General features: G+C 43.1%; 1 protein-coding gene across 5 annotated transcripts in view; it reads left to right on the top strand.

Moving 5' to 3' along the window:
- LOC110530912 (utrophin) overlaps window positions 1-24,340 on the top strand; it is a 169,476-nt gene that overhangs the window by 130,329 nt on the left and 14,807 nt on the right. For 3 of the 5 annotated variants that reach the window (XM_090243413.1, XM_036985448.2, XM_036985442.2), the window contains exons 17-18: window positions 8,125-8,163; window positions 10,899-10,964. In XM_090243413.1, coding sequence (XP_090099539.1) covers window positions 8,125-8,163; window positions 10,899-10,964 — 105 coding nt within the window. The remainder of the gene's footprint in view (window positions 1-8,124; window positions 8,164-10,898; window positions 10,965-24,340) is intronic. The other 2 variants (XM_036985444.2, XM_090243412.1) reach the window with 1 other exon arrangement.

Genomic DNA, 24,340 nt, shown 5'->3' on the forward strand with positions numbered 1-24,340 from the left:
GTTGATGAAATCCGAGCAAGGGTAGTATTCCAGAGGGACATCAGAGACTGTAACGTTCTTTGCTTCACGGAAACATGGCTCACTGGAGAGACGCTATCGGAGTCGGTGCAGCCAGCTGGTTTCTCCACGCATCGCGCCGACAGAAACAAACATCTTTCTGGTAAGAAGAGGGGCGGGGGCGTATGCTTCATGGTTAATGAGACGTGTTGTGGTCACAACAACATACAGAAACTCAAGTCCTTCTGTTCACCTGATTTAGAATTCCTCACAATCAATCATTATCTACCGAGGGAATTCTCTTAGATTATAATCACAACCGTATATATTCCCCCCAAAGCAGACACATCGATGGCTCTGAACGAACTTTGACTCTTTGCAAACTGGAATCCATATATCCTGAGGCTGCATTCATTGTAGCTGGGGATTTTAACAAGGCTAATCTGAAAACAAGACTCCCTAAATTGTATCAGCATATCGATTACGCAACCAGGGCTGGAAAAACCTTGGATCATTGCTATTCTAACTTCCGCGACGCATATAAGGCCCTGCCCCGCTCTCCTTTCGGAAAAGCTGACCACGACTCCATTTTGTTGATCCCTGCCTACAGACAGAAACTAAAAAGAGAAGCTCCCGCGCTGAGGTCTGACAACGCTGGTCCGACCAATCTGATTCCACACTCCAAGACTGCTTCTATCACGTGGACTGGGATATGTTTCGTATTGCATCAAACAACAACATTGACGAATACGCTGATTCGGTGAGCGAGTTCATTAGAACGTGCGTTGATGATGTCGTTCCCATAGCAACAATTAAAACATTCCCAAACCAGAAACTGTGGATTGATGGCAGAATTCGCGTGAAACTGAAAGCGCGAACCACTGCTTTTAATCAGGGCAAGGTGACCGGAAACATGACCGAATACAAAACAGTGTAGCTATTCCCTCCGCAAGGCAATCAAACAAGCTAAGCGTCAGTATAGAGACAAAGTAGAATCTCAATTCAACGGCTCAGACACAAGAGGTATGTGGCAGGGTCTACAGTCAATCACGGATTACAAATAGAAAACCAGCCGCGTCACGGACCAGGATGTCTTGCTCCCAGGTAGACTAAATAATTTTTTTGCCCGCTTTGAGGATAATACAGTGCCACTGACACGGCCCGCAACCAAAACATGCAGACTCTCCTTCACTGCAGCCGACGTGAGGAAAACGTTTAAACGTGTTAACCCTCGCAAGGCTGCAGGCCCAGACAGCATGCGCAGACCAGCTGGCTGGTGTGTTTACGGACATATTCAATCAATCCCTATCCCAGTCTGTTGTTTCCACATGCTTCAAGAGGGCCACCATTGTTCCTGTTCCCAAGAAAGCTAAGGTAACTGAGCTAAACGACTACCGCCCCGTAGCACTCACTTCCGTCATCATGAAGTACTTTGAGAGACTAGTCAAGGACCATATCACCTCCACCCTACCTGACACCCTAGACCAGGGGTGTCAAAGTCAAATGGACGGAGGGCCAAATAAAAAAATCAGCTACAAGACGAGGGCCGGACTGTTCGAATGTTCATTGAAAAATTTTTAAATGACGCATATAGTCTAGTGAACCTAATTGAACCTACTGAAAACCTAACAAATATATTACAATATGATCAGATAAATAAAGCAATATTTTCTTATGGCTCTGTCAGTAATCTTTAATTTTCAACAGACACAAAAGACAAATTTCCTTTATATAAATATCCCCATAACATGAACATTAAATGAAAGAAACCGGTATTCAAGGCACCATCAGTAGACTATATTTTCTATTTTAGCAAAAGTGGGCTAAATTTACTTCAAAGAAAAAACAATAATAGCAATTTTCTATCATCCACTCAACTGAAATATTTTTAAAATATAATTGGATTGAAATACAAAAAAATAAAGTGCAAAAATCTATTAATCAAAAACAACACTTTGTTTAAGGAGAAGTAACATGCAGTGAAAACAAATATTAAATTTTAACTTTTAAACTTGAACTGAGTAAAAACTCTAAATATGTGATTGCACAGTAATGTTCACTTGTTTGAGGTTGAGGGTGATACTTGGTGGTGTCCCATCTTTTCCACAAGTTCATCAATGTTCGGGGTAAGGCTCTGAGCTGAAGAAATCCTCAGAATTGAGTGGAGGTGTTCAGCAGTAAGTCGACTTCTGTGTGATGTTTTGTTCAGGTTCATCAAAGAAAACAGTTGTTCACACAGGTATGTGCTGCCAAACATAGACAACGTTTGAGCAGCCTGGATGCGCAGCTGGGGCATTGTGCCGGGGAGGAAACGGGCGAACTCCGCAGCACCCACTGCCGCATATTTTGCCCTCAGTGCATCATTGCATTGGAGGTCAATCAACTCCATTTGGAGGTTTGGTGGTGAGCTTTCCACGTCAACAGCAAATGGGTTACCGAGCAGTTCCAACCTGCTTTTTTGTGCTTCAAAGTCAGCAAATCGGCGTCGAAAGTCAGCGGCAAGCATACCTATTTTATCAGCCAACTGTGTGCTCGGGAACGCACTGGTAGAGAGCTTCTCTTTCATGGTCTGGCAGCTGGGAAAGTGGCTCAAATTTTCTTTCCGCATCTGCGTCTCCCACAGAGTCAGTTTGGTTTTAAATGCCTTCACTGTACTGTACATATCAGAGATGACACGATCCCGACCCTGCAGCTGCAAGTTTATTGCATTCAGATGACTCGTAATGTCACACAGAAAAGCCATTTCACACAGAAACATTTCGTCTCGGAGTTGTGTTGTGTCTTTCCCTTTGCTGTCCAAGAACAGACAAATCTCCTCACGAAGCTCGAAACATCTTTGAAGCACCTTTCCCTGGCTTAGCCATCGCACCTCTGTATGATAAGGCAAATCACCATGCTCCGTTTCTAACTCCGTCAGAAATGCCTTGAACTGGCGGTGATTCAAACCTTTGGCTCTGATAAAGTTAACTGTGCGCGTGATGATGCTCATTACATGCTCCATTTTCAAGGCTTTACCGCACAACGCTTCCTGGTGTATGATACAATGATAAGCTGTCAGCTCACCTGTCGCGTTTTCCTCTTGCATCTTTTCCCGTATCTTCGCCACCAGTCCGCTCCTGTGTCCACACATCGCAGGTGCTCCGTCGGTTGTCAAACCCACGAGTTTTTCCCAAGGCAGCTCCATCTCATTTACACATCTTGACACCTCTTCATACAAATCATGCCCCGTAGTTGTGCCATGCATAGGACGTAAAGCCAAAAACTCCTCTGTCACGCTTAGGTTGGAGTCCACTCCGCGGATGAAAATTGACAACTGGGCAATGTCAGAAATGTCGGTGCTCTCATCCACAGCCAAGGAATATGCAATAAAATCTTTTCCCTTTTTCACAAGCTGCTCTTTTAGATTGATGGACAACTGGTCTACTCTCTCGGCAATGGTGTTTCTGCTCAGACTCACATTTAAAAAGAGTTGCCTTTTTTCTGGGCAAACTTCGTCACAAACTTTAATCATGCAGTTTTTGATGAAATCCCCCTCCGTAAATGGCCGGGCTGATTTAGCGATCTCTTCTGCCAAAATAAAACTGGCCTTGACAGTTGCGTCCGCGTGTGTGTCCGCGTGTTTCGTTTCATAATGTCGTCTCAGATTATACTCTTTCAGCACCGCCACACTTTCTCCACACAGAAGACACACAGGTTTTCCAGCTACCTTCGTGAACATATACTCCGACTCCCACCTTGTTTGAAACCCCCGGTTCTCAGTATACACCTTCCGTTTTGCCATTTTTGATGGGTATCTGAAAGTTAATTTTACTGTGATGCTGACGACTGCTGTGCCAATAAATATTGAAATGAAGCAGCCTACTGCTCGGTGCGTCACCTTTGCATTGTGGGAAATGTAGTATTGGTGCGTGTAAAAGATCTGCGGGCTGCCGGCTTGCTGCGGGCCGGTTCTAATAATAAATCAAGATCATCCCAGGGGCCGTAAAAAACCTTCTTGTGGGCCGGATGTGGCCCGCGGGCCTTGACTCTGACATATGTGCCCTAGACCCTCTCCAATTTGCTTACTGCCCAAATAGGTCCACAGACGATGCAATCTCAACCACACTGCACACTGCCCTAACCCATCTGGACAAGAGGAATACCTATGTGAGAATGCTGTTCATCGACTACAGCTCGGCATTTAACACCATAGTGCCCTCCAAGCTCGTCATCAAGCTCGAGACCCTGGGTCTCGACCCCGCCCTGTGCAACTGGGTACTGGACTTCCTGACGGGCCACCCCCAGGTGGTGAGGGTAGGCAACAACATCTCCACCCCGCTGATCCTCAAATCTGGGGCCCCACAAGGGTGCGTTCTGAGCCCTCTCCTGTACTCCCTGTTCACCCACGACTGCATGGCCACGCACGCCTCCAACTCAATCATCAAGTTTGCGGACGACACAACAGTGTAGGCTTGATTACCAACAATGACGAGACGGCCTACAGGGAGGAGGTGAGGGCCCTCGGAGTGTCGTGTCAGGAAAATAACCTCACACTCAACGTCAACAAAACTAAGGAGATGATCGTGGACTTCAGGAAACAGCAGAGGGAACACCCCCCTATCCACATCGATGGAACAGTAGTGGAGAGGGTAGTAAGTTTTAAGTTCCTCGGCGTACACATCACAGACAAACTGAATTGGTCCACCCACACAGACAGCATCGTGAAGAAGGCGCAGCAGCGCCTCTTCAACCTCAGGAGGCTGAAGAAATGCGGCTTGTCACCAAAAGCACTCACAAACTTCTACAGATGCACAATCGAGAGCATCCTGTCGGGCTGTATCACCGCCTGGTACGGCAACTGCTCCGCCCACAACCGTAAGGCTCTCCAGAGGGTAGTGAGGTCTGCACAACGCATCACCGGGGGCAAACTACCTGCCCTCCAGAACACCTACACCACCCGATGTCACAGGAAGGCCATAAAGATCATCAAGGACAACAACCACCCGAGCCACTGCCTGTTCACCCCGCTATCATCCAGAAGGCGAGGTCAGTACAGGTGCATCAAAGCTGGGACCGAGAGACTGAAAAACAGCTTCTATCTCAAGGCCATCAGACTGTTAAACAGCCACCACTAACATTGAGTGGCTGCTGCCAACACACTGACTCAACTCCAGCCACTTTAATAATGGGAATTGATGGGAAATGATGTAAAATATATCACTAGCCACTTTAAACAATGCTACCTAATGTAATGTTTACATACCCTACATTATTCATCTCATATGTATACGTATATACTGTACTCTATATCATCTACTGCATCTTTATGTAATACATGTATCACTAGCCACTTTAACTATGCCACTTTGTTTACATACTCATCTCATATGTATATACTGCACTCAATACCATCTACTGTATCTAGCCTATGCCGCTCTGTACCATCACTCATTCATATATCTTTATGCACATATTCTTTATCCCTTTACACTTGTGTCTATAAGGTAGTAGTTTTGGAATTGTTAGCTAGATTACTTGTTGGTTATTACTGCATTGCCAGAACTAGTAGCACAAGCATTTCGCTACACTCGCATTAACATCTGCTAACCATGTGTATGTGACAAATAAAATGTGATTTGATTTGATATCGCAATGTGAATTCGGGAGGCCAAGCTTTGAAAGACTACAAACCTCAAATGTCCCACTTCCTGGCTGGATTTTTCTCAGGTTTTCGCCTGCCATATGAGTTATGTTATACTCACAGACATCATTCAAACAGTTTTAGAAACTTCAGAGTGTTTTCTATCCAATACAAATAATAATATGCATATATTAGCATCTGGGACAGAGTAGGAGGCAGTTCACTCTGGACATGCTATTCATCCAAAAGTGAAAATGCTGCCCCCTATCCCAAAAGAGATTTAAGTTAAAAAGTGAGTGTCAGGGCAGCTTGTCCCTCAAGACCTGTTGAGCTGCACTGGCATACAAGTGTGTTTGAAATAATCAGGATTGAATTGGATTCAATACGTGTTTTGGTATTCAGTGAAAAGATAGAATATATAACACAACATCATGCAAACAATACTGATAAGGAAAACCTTTTGCTACAGTATGGAACACTCAACACATGCAACAGTGTGTGTGTGTGTGTGTGTGGGTGTGGGTGTGTGTATGGTGGTGTGCCATGTAGGCTAGTTGTTGTAGAAACTCCAGCAACATCTCTGTATGGTATCACATTTGACACCACAGTATATTCAGGACTCTGCACACACAACATCATGTGATCAAGGCTTTGCATTTGAAAATGCCCTTCCCTCCCCTTCATTTTCAGAGTCAGTGTGGGAGTCTACTGCTGGCTTTGTACATACCAGTCAGTCCCTTTCCATAATACACAAATACACACACACACACACACACACACACACACACACACAATGTATCCCTGATGGTGCCAGGGACATGCTTCAATGCAGAGACAAGTTTTTGTTTAGGTGTGAATTTCAATGAATCTGCAATGTGTTTAAAAATAATTTGAAGAATTGTTTTTACCAGAAAATAGTTATGCCAACAGTTATTCCTTCACATTTTGTCAGAAAGGGGACTATTCTATATCAGGGGTATACATTGAACATGTTTGTGTTTGTCATGTGATCATTGTGAATTTCTAACTTTTTTCTATAGTTGCTGGTTGTTGACAGTGACAATATCATTCCTGTAGATCACGGTGGTTAAAAGTGGTTACTCAGTATAGCCAGGGAGGTTGGCTGTAGTTGCGCTGTCCTTTGGCCTGCTGCCATCCCAGGGAAAAGTGAACTCTTAAGGCCCAGCATAACTGACTCTCCAGGCCCCTTACTCCTGCTGCCTGTTCTGACTGTGCTCTATACAGCAGCAGCACCAACATTAGTCAGAGCTAAACGCTCCAAAGGTCGCCCTCTCTCCTTCCTTCCTCCCTCGCTCTCTTCATCTTTTTCATAAGATGGCACCCATCCAGCCTGTCATGAGAAAAATTGAAGGAGAGAAAACCGTCTCATCACAGCAGTGTGTCTGTCTGGTTTTGAAAAAAATATACTGAAACCCTAGTTGGTGTTGTCCTCTCTAAAAAAAAACGTCCTTATGTCACCAGTTAACGGGGGTGCACAAAGTGCTAGCAGACTGCAGACAGCAGTCCCAAATAACGAAATCTCTCCTTCACTGAGTGATCATGTACAATAGGAGTCTCATTTTGGCAGAGAAGTGACTACAGCTTTCTTTACCAATGTGAGACACACACATCCACGATTCAGCGTTTTGCGTTTGGATGTCTCCACTTTCTTATTGCGAACTATAACACAAGGAATGATCTAACTTTCAGAGCTCACAAGCAATTACCTTAGCATCTCAAACGTCCTTTCCTTCTCTTCCTGTCACATCTATATTTAGCAACTGTTATTTTTCGGTACATTAAATTCATTTTTTTCGGCACTGTGCATTACAAGTTTAGACATTTTGAAGACTACAAATGAAATGTAACTGTAATAAGGGAATGGCACAGATAGGATATGGTATTTTGGTATTTTGATAATCTCGGTAATGCTGGCAAATGTCAAGTAAGCCTAATAATAGCTGCACATTTGTCCTTGCAACAGTGCTGAAATTAAAAGGCATACTTAGCTACTACAGTAAATACAGGCTTGGAGCTGCATAGCCTTGCTTGTAAGTTACTATTCCACTAAAATGATTTAAATAGGAACTCAGTTACAATATCACTTGGAACTTAATAGTTTAATTACTAGAAACCATTGGACCATAGGCTTAAGACGAAAGGGAAGATTTTATTTGGAGCACGCTTTGAGAATAGGATGAACTTGCTCCTAAGGTCAGTGTATTTTCCTCTACAATAGTAAAGGTTAGGATTTGGTGTGGGCAAGCTGATACTAGACCTGTGCCTAAGGGCAACATCTACCTGGTGTGCTGCGTGCTCCTGTTGTCACACACTTCTGGCTGTACCAAGCATTGACCCTCTTATGCTGTTGGTTGGAACCCTACCACCTGTACTCTCCTCCTGTTGTATTTGGTTCTTGAACGTGTTCCTGTTATGTGGTCCTAAATATTGATTTTCTGTGGTGCCTTTCCTCTCCTCCCCTCCCTTCCCGTCCGTTTCTCTTGCAGTCCCGTCACTCTCATCAGCATGTGTCCGGAGCAGTATGAGTGAGTATCTGCATGTGTCCCCCCTCCAGATCAGAATGTTCCCGACATCTAAAATACACCACTCCAACCACCCCCACTCAGCCGTCACACCGCATGTTGCCTGTCTGCCCGATCTACCAAGCAAGCACTTCCTCCTCCTCTTCCTCACAGCATCCTCTTCCTCCTAACATCCTTTCATCCCACTAGCGGTGCAGTAACTCCTGACTGGCTACCTAGATCATCAAAATCTTCTGTTGTTGATTTGTTTGTTTATTTATTATATTCATTGATTTCTCACTGCTGATTTGATTTGATTTTGTTATCAGTCTTTTTGGTTGTGTTATTGTGTCTCATTTTGTACCCATCTCCACCCTTCCATTCCCCCTCTCCAGGCTTTCCCAGTCACCCCAGCTCTCTCATGATGACACTCATTCCAGGATAGAGCAGTACGCTAGCAGTTGGTCGTGTAGAAGTTGATAATATATACAGTGCATTCGGAAAGTATTCAGACCCCTTCATTTTTTACACATTTGGTTATGTTACAGCCTTATTCTAAAATGGATGAAAAACATTTTCCCTCATCAATCTACAAACAAAACCCCATTGTGACAAATGTTTGCAATTTCAAAAAAATGATGATACTCGAAATTGCATTGTTTCCATTGATCATCCTTGAGATGTTTCTACAACTTGATTGGAATCCGTCTGTAGTAAATTAAATTGATTGGACATGATTTGGAAAGGCATACACCTGTCAAAATATTGTCCCACAGTTGACAGTGCATTGTAGAACAAAAACCAAGCCATGAGGTCAAAGTAATTGTCCGTAGAGCGCCAAGACAGGATTGTGTTGAGGCACAGATCTGGGGAAGGGTACCAAAGCATTTCTGCAGCACTGAAGGTCCCGAAGAACACAGTGGAATCCATCATGAATGGAAGAAGTTTGGAACCATCAAGACTCTTCCTAGAGCTTGCTGCCCGGCCAAACTGAGCAATCGGGGGAGAAGGGCCTTGGTCAGGGAGGTAACCAAGATCCCGATGGTCACTCTGACAGAGCTCCAGAGTTCCTCTGTGGAGATGGGAGAACCTTCCAGAAGGACAACCATCTCTGGGGCACTCCACCATGCAGGCCTTTATGGTAGAGTGGCCAGATGGAAGCCACTGCTCAGTAAAAGGCACATGACAGAAAAAAAAATGTGGTCTGATGAAACCAACATTGAGCTCATCATCACGTCTGGAGGAAACCAGGACCCGCTCATCACCTGGCCAATACCATCCCTACTGTGAAGCATTGTGGTGGCACCATCATGTTGTGGGGATGTTTTTCAACGGCAGGGACTGGGAGACTAGTCAGGATCGAGGGAAAGATTAATGGAGCAAAGTACAGAGAGATCCTTGATGAAAACCTGCTCCAAAGCGCTCAGGACCTCAGATTGGGGCGAAGGTTAACCTTCCAACAGGACAACGACCCTTAGCACACAGCCAAGGCAATGCAGAAGTGGCTTCGGGACAAGTCCTTGAATGGCCCAGCTACAGCCCGGACTTGAACCAGATCGAACATCTCTGGAGGGACCTGAAAATTGCTGTGCAGCAACGCTCCCCATCCAACCTGACAGAGCTTGATATGATTGAGAGCTTGAGAGGATCTGCAGAATGGGAGAAACTCCCCAAATACAGGTCTGCCAAGCTTGTATTGTCCTACCCAAGAATACTCAAGGCTGTAATAGCTGCCAAAGGTGCTTCAACAAAGTACTGAGTAAAGGGTCTGAATACTTATGTAAATGTAATATTTCTGTTTTAGTTTAACGTAACAAAATGTGGAAAAAGGGGGTCTCAATTCTTAACGAATGCAATGTATTACCGCCTATGTCGTCAACACTGTTGTCCATTAAATTAGAGACAGTAGGGCTAGCCTCCCTTGCAAATATTATGGTGCCCCCTCAGTTTCAGCCATTCCATATGCTACACCATTGAGAGCATCCTAACTGGTTGCATCACCGCCTGGTATGGCAACTGCTCGGCCTCTGACCACAAGGCACTACAGAAGGTAGTGTGAATGGCCCAGTACATCACTGGGGCCAAGTTTCCTGACATCCAGGACCTCTATACCAGAGGAAGGCCCATAAAATTGCCAAAGAATCCAGCCACCCCAGTCATAGACTGTTCTCTCTGCTACTGCATGGCAAGCTGTACTGGAGCACCAAGTCTAGGTCCAAAAGGCTTCTTAACAGCTTTCATGAACCATTAACCCACAGCTCAATGCACCTCACTGTTACCAGTTAACAAGCTGCCTTGACGCACACACACACACTCACATGTGCAAACGCAAACATACACATACTGTACACGCAGACTCTGTATTAGCATACTAGCCCTATCCCAGTGTTAGCCGTGGGCCAGTGTAGGGCCAGTAATCCACTGTATTCCCCTCCCAACCGCATGGATCTATCACAACAACAACACTCCACCCGTGCCCAATGGGATTGGACCAGTGTGGTTCTGAACCTCTCATCCCAGTCACTGTACTGTAATCCATCTCATGTCATAATTGGATCCCATATTGTAGTGGCTGATCCTCTGGCTGTTGGACTGAACTCTGTCTCAATGTCAGATGTTTGTTGTCCACTCGTTAGGTCACATTTCATCCGGTCACCTAGAATGGTGCACTAGCCAGCAGCAGTTTCTTCTGTACCCAGTAATGCTTCGTAGGCATTGACCCCAAACTTAACGTTCATTAACTCATCTGTGTTTCTCAGACTGGCTCAGATGGAACGCTCCAATGGTTCTCTGCCCACTGACAGCAGCTCAACTACAGGAAGCATGTAAGTAAACATTAGTAACCACAAGTAACCATTAGTAAACATTAGGTTTCTCCGTTACCCTACTGTCCACCTACTTGTCAACCTTGAGGTTAGACTAATGGACTTCATATCTCTGTCATGACTACCTGTGTTATGTTTGGCTCTGTGGACTGTCTCACCCTGCCATAAAATATTGAAGTCTCTCAGTTAATTAATGTGTTAGAGCTTTGAGTGGCATAAAAAAATATATATAACCATTATATATGATTATTATTGTCATTATTTGGTCTATGATAATAATTGAACAAGCAGAGAACAATAGATAGAAAAGAGGATGCGGAGAGGATGGGGGAGAAGGAGGAGAAATGGAGATGGAAAAACAGAGAGGGAGGAGAGGAGTTTGAAAGATAAGGATGAAAAGACTGCGTTAAAGCGAGAAAGATGGTTTGCTTTGATATAGATTAAAATGAATGATCTTGGAGTGGGAAGAGGGTTATGGGAAGAGAGAACTTTCAAGAGAAAAGGCGGGGCGAGAGAGGGAGAGGGGATGACAAAAGATAGAGAGGCGGTAAGCAATACTGAAGCCGCAGATTTGTGTGTGTGTCTGTCTGAGGGAGAGAGAGAAAGAGAGCGAGAGAGCTTGAGAGTGTTAAGACCTAATCCCAACTGAGATTCTTATCGGGGGAATGAGTTCTCTGACGCCCTCTTAGGTCACACACACACACACAGCTCTCTGTACACCCTCTGTCGCTATGATCCTGTGTTTAGAGGGGGGTTAGAATGTGATGATCCCTCAACCTGCTCTGATAAGAGGGAGAAGCCAAGCTGAAGTCTGCAGATACCACTCAGATGATCTGCATGTGTGCACGTGTGCGTTCACTGAAGCACATGTGGGATTTGGAAATGGTTTTCAGTGAGGACACGTTGGCAAAAATCAATCCACACACGAAGGCGCATCAGGCGTGTTTGAGGGAGCGGGAGACAACTGCGTAAGAGAGAAACATAATCAGGAACACGGTGAGCATGATAGACAGATTGGAGAGGGATAAGAGAGTGACAGAAATATGGAAGAAGTGCGAGCCCTGTTGCACTCTATAGCCATGAAATACCTTGAAGGGTGGTCATGGCTCTGTCCAATTTGCATATCGCCCCAAGAGATCAACAAATGACGTAATCAGTATTGCACTCCACTCTGCCCTCACCCACCTGGACAAAAGGAGGGGGGTTAGTACCACTCTAAGCTCAGGACTCTGGGTCTGGGACTCTGGGTCCTGGCGAGGGTAGGTAACAACACATCCACCATGCTGACCATCAACACAGGGGCCCCTCAGGGGTGTGTGTTTGGTCCCCTTCTGTACTCCCTGTTCATCCACGACTGCGTGGCCGCGCACGACTCAAACACCATCATCAAGTTTGCTGACAACACGGCGATGGCAAGACTGATCACCGATAACAATGAAGCAGCCTATATGGAGAAGGTCAGAGACATTGCAGTGTGGTGCCAGGGCAAGAACCACTTCCTCAAAGTCAGAAAGACAAAGCAGCTGAACGTGGACTACAGGAAACGGCAGGGCAAGTAGTGGAGTGGGGCGAGAGCTTTAAGTTCCTCTGTGTCCTTATAACTAATAAATTAACATGGTCCAGACACACCCACACAGTTGGGAAGAGGGCACGTAAGCACCGTAAGGACCTCTACACCAGGTGGTGTCAGAGGAAGGCCCAAAAAATTGTCAAAGACTCCAGCCACCCAAGCCGTAGACTGTTCTCTCTGTTACCGCACAGCAAGTGGTACCGGGGCGCCAAGTCTGAGACCAACAGGATACTAAGCAGGCCATAAGACTGCTAAATAGCTGATCAAATGGCTACCCAGACTACCTGCATTGACCCTTTCTTGCACTGACTCTAGGCACACACACTGGACGCACACACACACATAGCACACGCACACATGCATACTGATGACACACACTCACCAACATTCACACTCACCACATTACACGGCTGCTACTGTCTATTTCCTATCCTGTTACCTAGTCACTTTACCCCTACCTATACAGTATGTACGTAGCTACCTCAATTACCTTGTACCCCTACACATCGACTCGGTACTGGTACTCCCTGTATATAGCCATGTTACTTTAACTCATTATTGTTATTCATTGTGTAATTATCATTATGCCACTAGAGATTTTTTACAATTTTCTTTCGTATCTTCGAATCAAACGTTATTTGTCACATGTGCTGAATACAACAAGTGTAGACTTTACCGTGAAATGCTTACTTACAAGCCCTTAACCAACAACAGTGCAGTTCAAGAAGAGTTAAGAAAATATTTGCAAGTAGACTAAAATAAAAAGTATGAATAAAATGCAACGCAACACAATAAGAGTCAGTGTGCAGGGTAATTTGTACATGTACAGTAGGTGGGTGTGAAGTGACTATGCATTGATAATAAACAGTGAGTAGCAGCAGTGTACAGAAGGAAGAGGGGGGGGAGAGCAATGTAAATTGTCTGGTGCCGATTTTATTAATTGTTCAGCAGTCTTATGGCTTGGGAGTAGAAGCTGTTAAGGGGCCTTTTGGTCCTAGACTTGGCACTCCGGTACCGCTTGCCGTTCGGTAGCAGAGAAAACAGTCTATAACTTGGGTGACTGGAGTCTCTGACACCATCTATTGTATAGGTCCTGGATGGCAGGAAGCTTGGCCCCAGTTATGTACTGGGCCGTTCGCACTACCCTCTGCAGCGCCTTACAGTAAGATACCGAGCAGTTGCCATACCAGGCGGTGATGAAACCGGTCAGGATGCTCTCTATGGTGCAGCTGTAGAACCTTTTGAGGGTCTGGGTACCAATGCCGAAACTTTTCAGTCTCCCGAGGGGGAAAAGGTTTTGTCTTGCCCTCTTCACAACTGTCTTGGTATGTTTGGACCATGATAGTTCGTTGACGATGTGGACACCAAGGAACACGAAACTCTCGACCCGCTCGATGTAATTGGGGGCCTGGTTTTCCTGTTGTCCACAATCAGGTCCTTTGTCTTGCTCACATTGATGGAGAGGTTGTTGTCCTGGCACCACACTGCCAGTTCTCTGACCTCCTCCCTATCGGCCGTCTCGTCATTTCAGTGATAAGCCCTCTTTTTCTTAACTCTGCGTTGTAGGAAAAACACCTGTAAGTAAGCAGTTCACTGTTAGTCTACACCTGTTGTTTTACAAAGCATGTGACAAATACAATTTGATTTTGTGAGTGTTCATTCTCACGTGGGTTTATGTTCCTTTCAGCCCTCTGCCCCCACACCTTCCTCTGTCCGCCTGCCCTCTCTGCTAAAAAACTCAATTTTAAAACAGCTGTGCTCGAGACACCCCAAAGTACTGTTTCACCACAGTAACGGCCTGAACATGCTTTTTGCTCTGATTACACCCTACCTAACAATGTTATCTGCTTCGGATCGATGAGAGGAAAGAGGGAGGAAAAGACGGATGGATAGAGATTTTATTTTTTTACAGGGCCAGACACAAGTGATAGGTGAAGGATGATGATTATGAGGTTGAGGAAGGTTAATGTGATAGCTCCATTAGAAGTAGCAGAGTAAAAACAGCCTCCAGGCTCAAACTACTTATCCTCTCATCAGCTCAGTAAGTACACCCACTGTAAGGATTTTTCTACACCTTTCTGCTCAGGTAATATCCCATTATATAGCTTACTTTCATCATGTTTTGACACTTATTTTCTCAAGTAAATTCTAGGGCTGGGAATTGACAGGGAGCTCACGATACGATATCGTCACCATACTTAGGTGTCGATACGACATGTATTGCTGTTCTCACGATTCTATATGTATTGTGATTCAATACTGTGATTTTACTGCGATTTGATGTTCCAAACATATTGCTCACCCTACGTCTGCTGCAGAGGGACAAGAGAGAGCCACGAGAAAATGAGTTTTGATCAGTCATGGAAATAAAAGTGTTGAAAACAAATTGTCTCCCTATTTAAAAAGAAGCTGGAGAACAGGCTGTAAAAGAAAATACTGAGTTTTGCTGCAGGTACACCAAACTAGCGCAAAAATGTTATTGTGATATTGTCAAAACGATACAATTGGATATGTCGTCAAATTATATCCTGATATGTAAATGTAGATTTTTCTTCCCCATTCACTAGTAGATTTCCCCCTCTACACATTTATAAAAATACATTTTATTGTATTTTTTGAATGGTAATGCTAAATGGCAAAGTGCGTCAGACGTTTTGGGATGAGGATAAAATGTGTCAATGTTCTCCTAATTTTGTTTTAACTCCAAGACTGCGCCCTGTGTCAGTTGTAACAGGCAAATTAGCGATGCTTCCTTGAAAAGGATTAATTGCCTGGAATCTGTGGACAAACGTGTTAACACCCGTAAATCCTGTCTAAGCTGTGTGATGCGTTTGGACGGCGGCCAGGCTTAACACGGAGTTCAGCATGTACTCCGCTAAGGATTCATTCTGATTCCCTTTTATGTCACGCTTTATGATTTCAATAATTTTTTAAAGAGTCATACCTAGGTCTGTTCCACCTACACTTGATCTTTCGAGAGTTCTTCATCTCTCCAACACCACCTGTGTCTTAGAACGCTCAGTTATACACACACACATATACGTCTTTAATTGTGTGTGTGTGTGTTTGTTGTTGTGCTGTGCATTTGTGTCCAGGCAAGCCAGAGAGCTGCTTATTATGTGTTATCTCCAGCCAAGCCTAAGTGTGGTCATTGATGCTGCTGTTAATCACCAAGGTGCCAGGATTCTGCCTGTGCTTCCTCTCTTCTCTGTCTCCTTCTCCCCAGTATTTCAATCCCTCTCTTTCTAACCTTCTCCCTATGTGACTCTTCCTTTTTCTTCATATGTTTCTCTCTCTCTCCCTCTCGCTCTGTCCCTCCCTTTTCTCCCTCCATCAACTCCGCTCTTACACCCATCTGATTTGGCTCTAGTAAAATCAAGCTTTACCTTTGGGCTTAAACCAGGCTTCTCATTCAACTCTGAATTCAATTTACCCACTTTGCATCACAGAGAAAAACTACACAAAAATCCCCTGAAATGAACCATTTGATGACCCCCCCCCCCTCAAGCCTCCACACAACCGACTCCATAGCACCGTTCCCAGGAGAGTATGGCATGAGAGTTCTCTGCCTAATTTGGTCACTCAGCTTCATTGGGATGCCTGTGATTTGTGAAGTTCTAGGCACAGAGCCCTGAACACACTGTTGCAGTAAAGCTGGCAAAATTCTACCCTACCACTGTAAGGATCGACGCTGGTAGACGAGAAACGGGTACAGGGAGAACATTTAATTAGCAACGGACATGGAACAGGACAGAAACAGTGTCTGGACATAAACACATAACAGCATTAAAGCTGACACCAGGAACAAACGGGGGAGAAGACAGTTATAGAGAGGGTAATCAACAAGGTAATGGAGTCCAGATGAGTCCAATATTGCACAGCTGTAGGTAATGAAGGTGACAGGTGTGCATAATGAATGGCAGCCAGGTGCCCTTCAAGCATGACGGGGATGTGCGCCTGCTGAGCCCAATGAGGCAAGACCTCTAGAGCCAGCTAAGGCGTGGAAACCCAACGAGCTAGCTGAGGCACCCCCGGTTCCATCAGTGACGAAAACTGGACCCGACGTCACCAACCAAAAAAGAAAGGCCTCCCTGATGCTTCGTATAGTGGTGTCAGCGTTCTGTAAGGAACAGCGCTGGAGACGGGAAGCAGGTACAGGGAGAATCTTTTTTTTAAACAACGGACTTGAAACATCTGGGCAGGGGAAGGAGTCCAGGTGAGTCCAGTGAGAGGTAATGCGAGTAATGAAGGTGACAGGTGTGCGTAATGAAGGGCACCCTGGCGCCCTCGAGTGCCAGAAAGGGAGAGCGGGAGAAGGCGTGACAATCACACTGTCCTTCTCTAACCCATACTATACATAACATGATCTCCTATTCTCTCTACATCTTGTATTCTCTTTCTGTCTCGCATTCTCTCTCTCTCTCACACTCTGTTTCTCTGTCTCTCTCTGTCTCTCACAGTGCGGTCAAGGTTTCACCCTGGCCCTATATGAGCATCTTCTCACACAGCTCTCCTTCCCGTTCCATATTCCCTCCCCATATCATAGAGTTGAAGTCGGAAGTTTACATACACTTAGGTTGGAGTCATTAAAACTTGTTTTTCAACCACTCCACAAATGTCTTGTTAACAAACTATAGTTTTGGCAAGTCGATTAGGACATCAACTTTGTGCATGACACGATTAATTTTTCCAACAATTGTTTACAAACAGATTATTTCACTTATAATTCACTGTATCACAATTCCAGTGGGTCAGAAGTTTACATACACTAAGTTGACTGTGCCTTTAAACAGCTTGGAAAATTGCAGAAAATGAAATCATGGCTTTAGAAGCTACTGATAGGCTAATTCACATAATTTGGGTCAATTGGAGGTGTACCTGTGGATGTATTTCAAGGCCTACCTTCAAACTCAGTGTCTCTTTACCTGTTATGGCAAGGAGGTAACTCCACCCCCCCGTTCAGCTGAAAAGGTGGCGCAGGGAATTCAAAAATATTCTTTAGAAATATTTAACTTTCACACATTAACAAGTCCAATACCTCAAATGAAAGATAAACATCTTGTTCATCTACCCATCATGTCAGATTTTAATGTTTTACAGTGAAAACACAACATATATTTATGTTAGACCACCACCAAATCAAAGGAAAAACGCAGTCATTTTTTCCAGCCAAAGATAAAATCACAAAAGCAGGATAAGAGATAAAATGAATCACTAACCTTTAGAAAATCTTCATCAGATGACAGTCATATGACATGTTACACAGTACATTTATGTTTTGTTCGATAATATGCATTTTTATATCCACAAATCTCGGTTTTACATTGACGCCATGTTCAGAAATTCCTCCAAAATATCCGGAGGAATTATAGAAAGCTACGCCAGATAACAGAAATACTCATCACAAACTTTGACTAAAGATACATGTTCTACATATAATTAAAGATACACTGGTTCTTAATGCAACCGCTGTGTCAGATTTTTTTTTAACGTTACTGAAAAAGCCTAACATTGCAATAATCTGAGATGGCGCTCAGACGTAACAGTATTTCGCCGCCATGTTGGAGTCAACAGAAATATGAAATTACAACATAAATATTCCCTTACCTTTGATGATCTTTCATCAGAATGTGGTGCAAGGAGTCCTAGTTCCACAATAAATCGTTGTTTTGTTCCATCTTGTCCAATACTAGTGTCCAAGTAGCTGCATTTGCTGTCACTTTCAGCTCACGTGCCCAAAAATTGGCTGCTGGTCAAGGTAACTCGCACGAAAACTTCCAAAAGATATATTCCAGGTCGAATAAACTGGTCAAACTAAGTAGAGAATCAATCTACAGGATGTTATTATCATATATATCCAATAACGTTCCAACCGGATCATACGTTTTCATCTGGAGCCAAATGAAACAGCGGTAGCACCCACAGAGAAATGTGCCACAGGAAAATGGCATTCTGTCGGGACACTGACTATTTCCCCTCCCATTCGGTCAAAGTTCACAGCAAATGCTCCATTCCACTTTCTACTGAATGAAGACATCTAGTGGAAGGCGTAGGAAGTGCTTCCAGATCCATATCTTGTTGGGAAAGGAGGGGGCGATGACGTCAAAGTTGTCCCAACTTTCAGAATTTCACTTCTTGTTTGGAAGATTGCCTGCCCTATGAGTTCTGTTATACTCACAGACATAATTCAAACAGTTTTAGAAACTTCAGAGTGTTTTCTATCCAATAGTAATAATAATATGCATATATTAGCAATCTAGGACAAAGTTTGATGCAGTTCACTATGGGCACGCAATTCATCCAAAGTGAAAATACTGCAATACTGTATCTATATCCACAGTAAAACGAGTTCGATATAACCTGAAAGGACGCTCAGCAAGGAAGAATCCACTGGTCCAAAACCAGCATAAAAAAAACAGACTACGGTTTGCAACTGCACATGGGGACAAAGATCGTACTTTTTGGAGAAATGTCCTCTGGACTGATGGAACAAAAATAGAACCAATTGGCCATAATGACCATCGTTATGTTTGGAGGAAGAAGGGGGAGGCTTGCTTGCCGAAGAACACTATTCCAACCGTGAAGCACGGAGGTGGCAGCATCATGTTGTGGGGGTGCTTTGTTGCAGGAGGGACTGGTGCACTTCACAAAATAGATGGCACCATGAGGTAGGAAAATGATGTGGATATATTGAAGCAACATTTCAAGACATCAGTCAGGAAGTTAAAGCTTGGTTGCAAATGGGTCTTCCAAATGAACAATGACCTCAAGCATACCTCCAAAGTTGTGACAAAATGGCTTAAGGACAACAAAGTCAAGGTATTGGATTGGCCATCACAAAACCTTGACCTCAATTACAGAGAACATTTGTGGGCAGAACTGAAAAAGCGTGTGCGAGCAAGGAGGCCTACAAACCTGACTCAGTTACACCAGCTCTGTCAGGAGGAATAGGCCAAAATTTACCCAACCTATTGTGGGAAGCTTGTGGAAGGCTACCTGAAATGCTTGGCCCAAGTTAAACAATCTATAGGCAATGCTACCAAATACTAACTGAGTGTATGAAAACTTTTAACCCACTGGGAATGTGATGAAAGAAATAAAAGCTGAAATAAATCATTCTCTCTACTATTATTCCTATTTCACATTCTTAAAATAAAGTGGTGATCCTAACTGACCTAAGACAGGGAATTTTTACTAGGATGGAATGTCAGGAATTGTGAAAAACTGAGTTTAAATGTATTTGGCTAAGGTGCATGTAAACCTCCGACTTCAACTGTATATTATGGCTAGATGTGTTTCTTGTAAACATGTCCTGGAGAGATTTAGCTCCATTCTCCACCTAGCTCTTATGTCATTGTCTATGGCTCAGTGATTTCAGGCATGGTACATATTCTATAACTGAAAGAAGATTGATAGATGACTGTCTTTGGGGTGAGAGTTGAGTATGTCAGGCGTGTGTGTGTGTGAGACTGTGTCTGTGTGCGTTCATGGGTGCATGGGTGCGTAGGCTCACATGTGAAGCTCTACTATGCTACTGAGCACTAATGGAAGCATCAATCACACCGTACAGAAAGGAGAAGAATAGAATTTCATACCTTCATAGCTTCATAGTACATTTATGCCATCATAGCTCATTCCATTCCTACACAACATCACAGCCCTTAGCCTTGAGGCAGACAGTCATTGATTGCACTGACTGACAAGTTCGACTCACTTCATCTAGTTGTGAATATCATGGAGAACCTGAATACATGTATGGCTACGGTATTCAGTAACATTTCTTGGCTCTTGTTTAACTTTATTTATTAGTACATTTTTGGGGGGCCCAACCACCACCTCTACTCTTCAGAGGACAAAAATAATCTATATTTTTTTCATTTTTTCAAACATGTACATTTTACACACATTTGACATATATTTTGTTTAAAAAAAATACAGCAATAATTAAAACAGTAGTTACTTAACAAGATTAAAGTAATTTGAAAGTTTGAAAAACATATCTAGACAGTACATTATACATCATGTTTTCAGTCCTAACTAATATATAGCACATGAGCTTTAAGACCCACTCCTCATCTACTCTCAGTCCATCTACACCTATTTCCGTAAATCTCATGACTTCCATGTGCCATATAATAACTCTGCTGTTATGTTGCACATACATTCTGAACCTGTCTAATCACATCGTATCTGCAGATTTTAAGTTAAAGATAAGTATTTTTTACTGAAAGTATTACTATATTGTTGGCTGATTGACTGTGTTCTTCCAAATCTCCCAACTGTGCTATTTGTAGGATTCATTTTAGATGAATTCCTGAATCTGTGACCAGAACCAAGTTACATAGGGCCAATATAAAAATAAGTGATGTAATGATTGTCTCTTCATAGCAAAATCTGCAGAAATTAGATGGTTGTATAACCAATATACAGCTGAAGTCGGAAGTTTACATACAGTTAGGTTGGAGTCATTAGAACTTGTTTTTAAACCACTCCACAAATGTCTTGTCAACAAACCATAATTTTGGCAAGTCAGTTAGGACATCTACTTTGTGCATGACACAAGTAATTTTTCCAACAATTATTTACAGACAGATTATTTCACTGTATCGCAATTCCAGTGGGTCAGAAGTTTACAAACACTAAGTTGACTGTGCCTTTAAACAGCTTGGAAAATTCCAGAAAAGTATGTCATGGCTTACAAGCTTCTGATAGGCGAATTGACATGACTTGAGTCAATTGGAGGTACACCTATGGGTGTATTTCAAGGCCTACCTTCAAACCTCAGTGCCTCTTTGCTTGACATCATGGGAAAATCTAAATAAATCTGCCAAGACCTCAGAAAAAACATTGTAGACCGCCACAAGTCTGGTTCATCCTTTGGACCATTTCCAAATGCCAGAAGGTACCACGAACATCTGTACAGACTATAGTACGCAAGTACAAACACCATGGGACCACTCAGCCGTCGTATACAGTGGCTTCAAAGACGTGGCTTCATGTTTCCTGCCACAATTGCAGCAGGTCACTTTTCCACAACTTGTACACCTCTTTTTACTCCTGCAAACACTTGAAACATGTGCAAAAGCTTTACAGTGATTACACTGGTCTTGGAACAAACGCTCTGACTCTAGTTTATATATCCCAACTGCACTTAAGAAGGGAGAGATTCCATATCAAGAAACAAAAGAACAGATAGACTCTTCACTTTTTCTACATTCAACACACGATTCATCCAGCGAGCATAAATCACTCGAGGAATATTTTTAATCTCTGCAACATCGATTTGGCCATAATGACCATTGTTATGTTAGGAGGAAATAGGGGGAGGCTTGCAAGCTGAAGATCACCATCCCAACAGTGAAGCACTGGGGTGGCAGCATCATGTTGTGGGGGTGCTTTGCTGCAGGAGGGACTTGTGCACTTCACAAAATAGATGGCATCATGAGGTAGGAATATTATGTGGATATTGAAGGAACATCAAGACATCAGTCAGGAAGTTAAAGCTTGGTTGAAAATGGGTCTTTCAAATGGACGATGACCCCAAGCATACTTCCAAAGTTTTGGTAAAATGGCTTAAGGACAACAGTGTCAGATTTCAAAAAGGCATTACGGTGAAAGCAGACCATGTGATTAACTGAGGACAGCACCCCGCATACAAACACATGAAAATCATATTTCAACCAGCCAGGTACGACACAAAAGTCAGAAATAACAATATAATTCATGCCTTACCTTTGAAGATCTTCTTCTGTTGCCACTCAAATGCCCCAGAAACATCACAAATGGTCCTTTTGTTTGATCAATTCCTTCTTTATATTCCCAAAATGTCAATTTATTTTGAGCGTTTGATTCAGAAAATACAAAGGTTCCAACTCGCCCAACATGACTACAAAAGTTCCTAATCCAACTTTAGGTATCCTAAAATGTAAATAATCTATCAAATTTAAAACGGGATATACTGTGTTCAATACCGGACGAAAACAAAGTGAAACGCGTTCCAGGTCGCTTGCACCAAAAGACTTGAGTCCATCTGAGTGACACATGGAAAGAACAGGGCAGTCTAAAGACTGTTGACATCTAGTGGAATCAAGAGGAACTGCAAGCAGATTCCTATTAAAAAGGGCTTACCATAGAAAACTAATGGAAAACAGATTTACGTACAAAGAAAATCCCTGGATGGATTGTGCTTAGGGTTTCGCCTGCCAAATCAGTTATGTTATACTCACAGACATTATTGTAACAGTTTTCGAAACTTCAAAGTGTGTTCTATCCAAATCTAATAATAATATGCATATCCTTGCTTCTGGGCCTGAGTAGCAGGCAGTTTATTTTGGGCATGCTTTTCATCTGGACGTGAAAATACTGCCCCCTAGCCCAAAGAGGTTTTAACAAGAAGTTAAGCTTTATTTTGATGTATTTCACTTGTGATTTAGTGAAAGTGTTGGGGAATAATCAGAATTGGTTGGTAACATAGGTAAGATGTTTTATATTCATCATATGTTTGTAAGTTACTTCTCATCAGAATGTTATTTTTGTATAATACTGTGGGGGGGTTGCAGTATCTGTTCTATGTCAAGACTAAGTTGTTTGGGCCGGAAAGAGGGGAGAGGTCAAGCGTGTATCTCTTGGCTCCACAATGTCTGTGTGCCAGTCAGTGTGTCTCTGTGATCTTGGCAAGATAGGATGGATTTGATATATGCCTGTTGATATGGAGGATTGGTTTATGGATCTGAGTTTGAGAAAGGAGACAAAGCTGAACGATTTATTATGTCTATGCTGTCTGACTATGTGTGTTTTTTTTTCTATTAAAGGATCTGAGCTGCAATGTGTAAGGGACTCTCAGAGAATTCATTGATAGACATTGAATTGATCTGAGAGTCACAGGGTTGTGATAGAGCTCATATAATTAAAGATGCTCTCATGAGGAGGAAATTTCCACGACAAAAGTTAAATATTTATAATTCTGTAGTTTGAATTTTGCGCTCTGCAATTTCAACGGATGTTGACCAGGTGGGACGCTACCGTCCCACCTGCCCATAAGAAGTTAAACAATTTATATGCAATGCTACCAAATACTAATTGAGTGTTTGTAAGCTTCTGACCCACTGGGAATGTGATGAAGGAAATAAACGCTGAAATAAATCATTCTCTCTACTATTATTCTGACATTTCACATTCTTAAAATAAAGTGGTGATCCTAACTGACCTAAGACAGGGAATTTTTACTAGAATTAAATGTCAGGAATTGTGAAAAACAAAGTTAAATGTATTTGGCTAAGGTGCATGTAAACTTCCAACTTTACATAACATTCTGTTTGGCAAGAATTTGCATAATTTAAATTGAAAAACTCTTTAAGTTTTATTATTTTTCACCTTTATTTAACCAGGGAAGGGCAATTTGAGAACAAGTTCTCATTTACAACTGCTACCTGGCCAAGATAAAGCAAAGCAGTGCGACAAAAACAACACAGAGTTACACATGGGATAAACAAAAGTAAAGTCCATAACAATAGAAAAATCTATATACAATCTGAACAAATGGAGTATGGAGGTAAGGCAGTAAATAGGCCATAGTAAGCTGCTCAGAAAGCTGATGCTTAACGTTAGTGAGTGAGATATGTCTCCAACTTCAGCGATTTTTGCAATTTGTTCCAGTCATTGGCAGCGGACAACTGGAAGTTGAGGCGGCCAAAGGAGGTGTTGGCTCTGGGGAAGACCAGTGAGTTATACCTGCTGGAGCGTGTGCTACGGGTGGGTGTTGTTATGGGGACCAGTGAGCTGAGATAAGGTGGAGCTTTACATAGCA

Source organism: Oncorhynchus mykiss, chromosome 8, assembly GCF_057628025.1.
Source record: "Oncorhynchus mykiss isolate SJ-2025 chromosome 8, ASM5762802v1, whole genome shotgun sequence".
Classification (NCBI taxonomy): domain Eukaryota; kingdom Metazoa; phylum Chordata; class Actinopteri; order Salmoniformes; family Salmonidae; genus Oncorhynchus; species Oncorhynchus mykiss.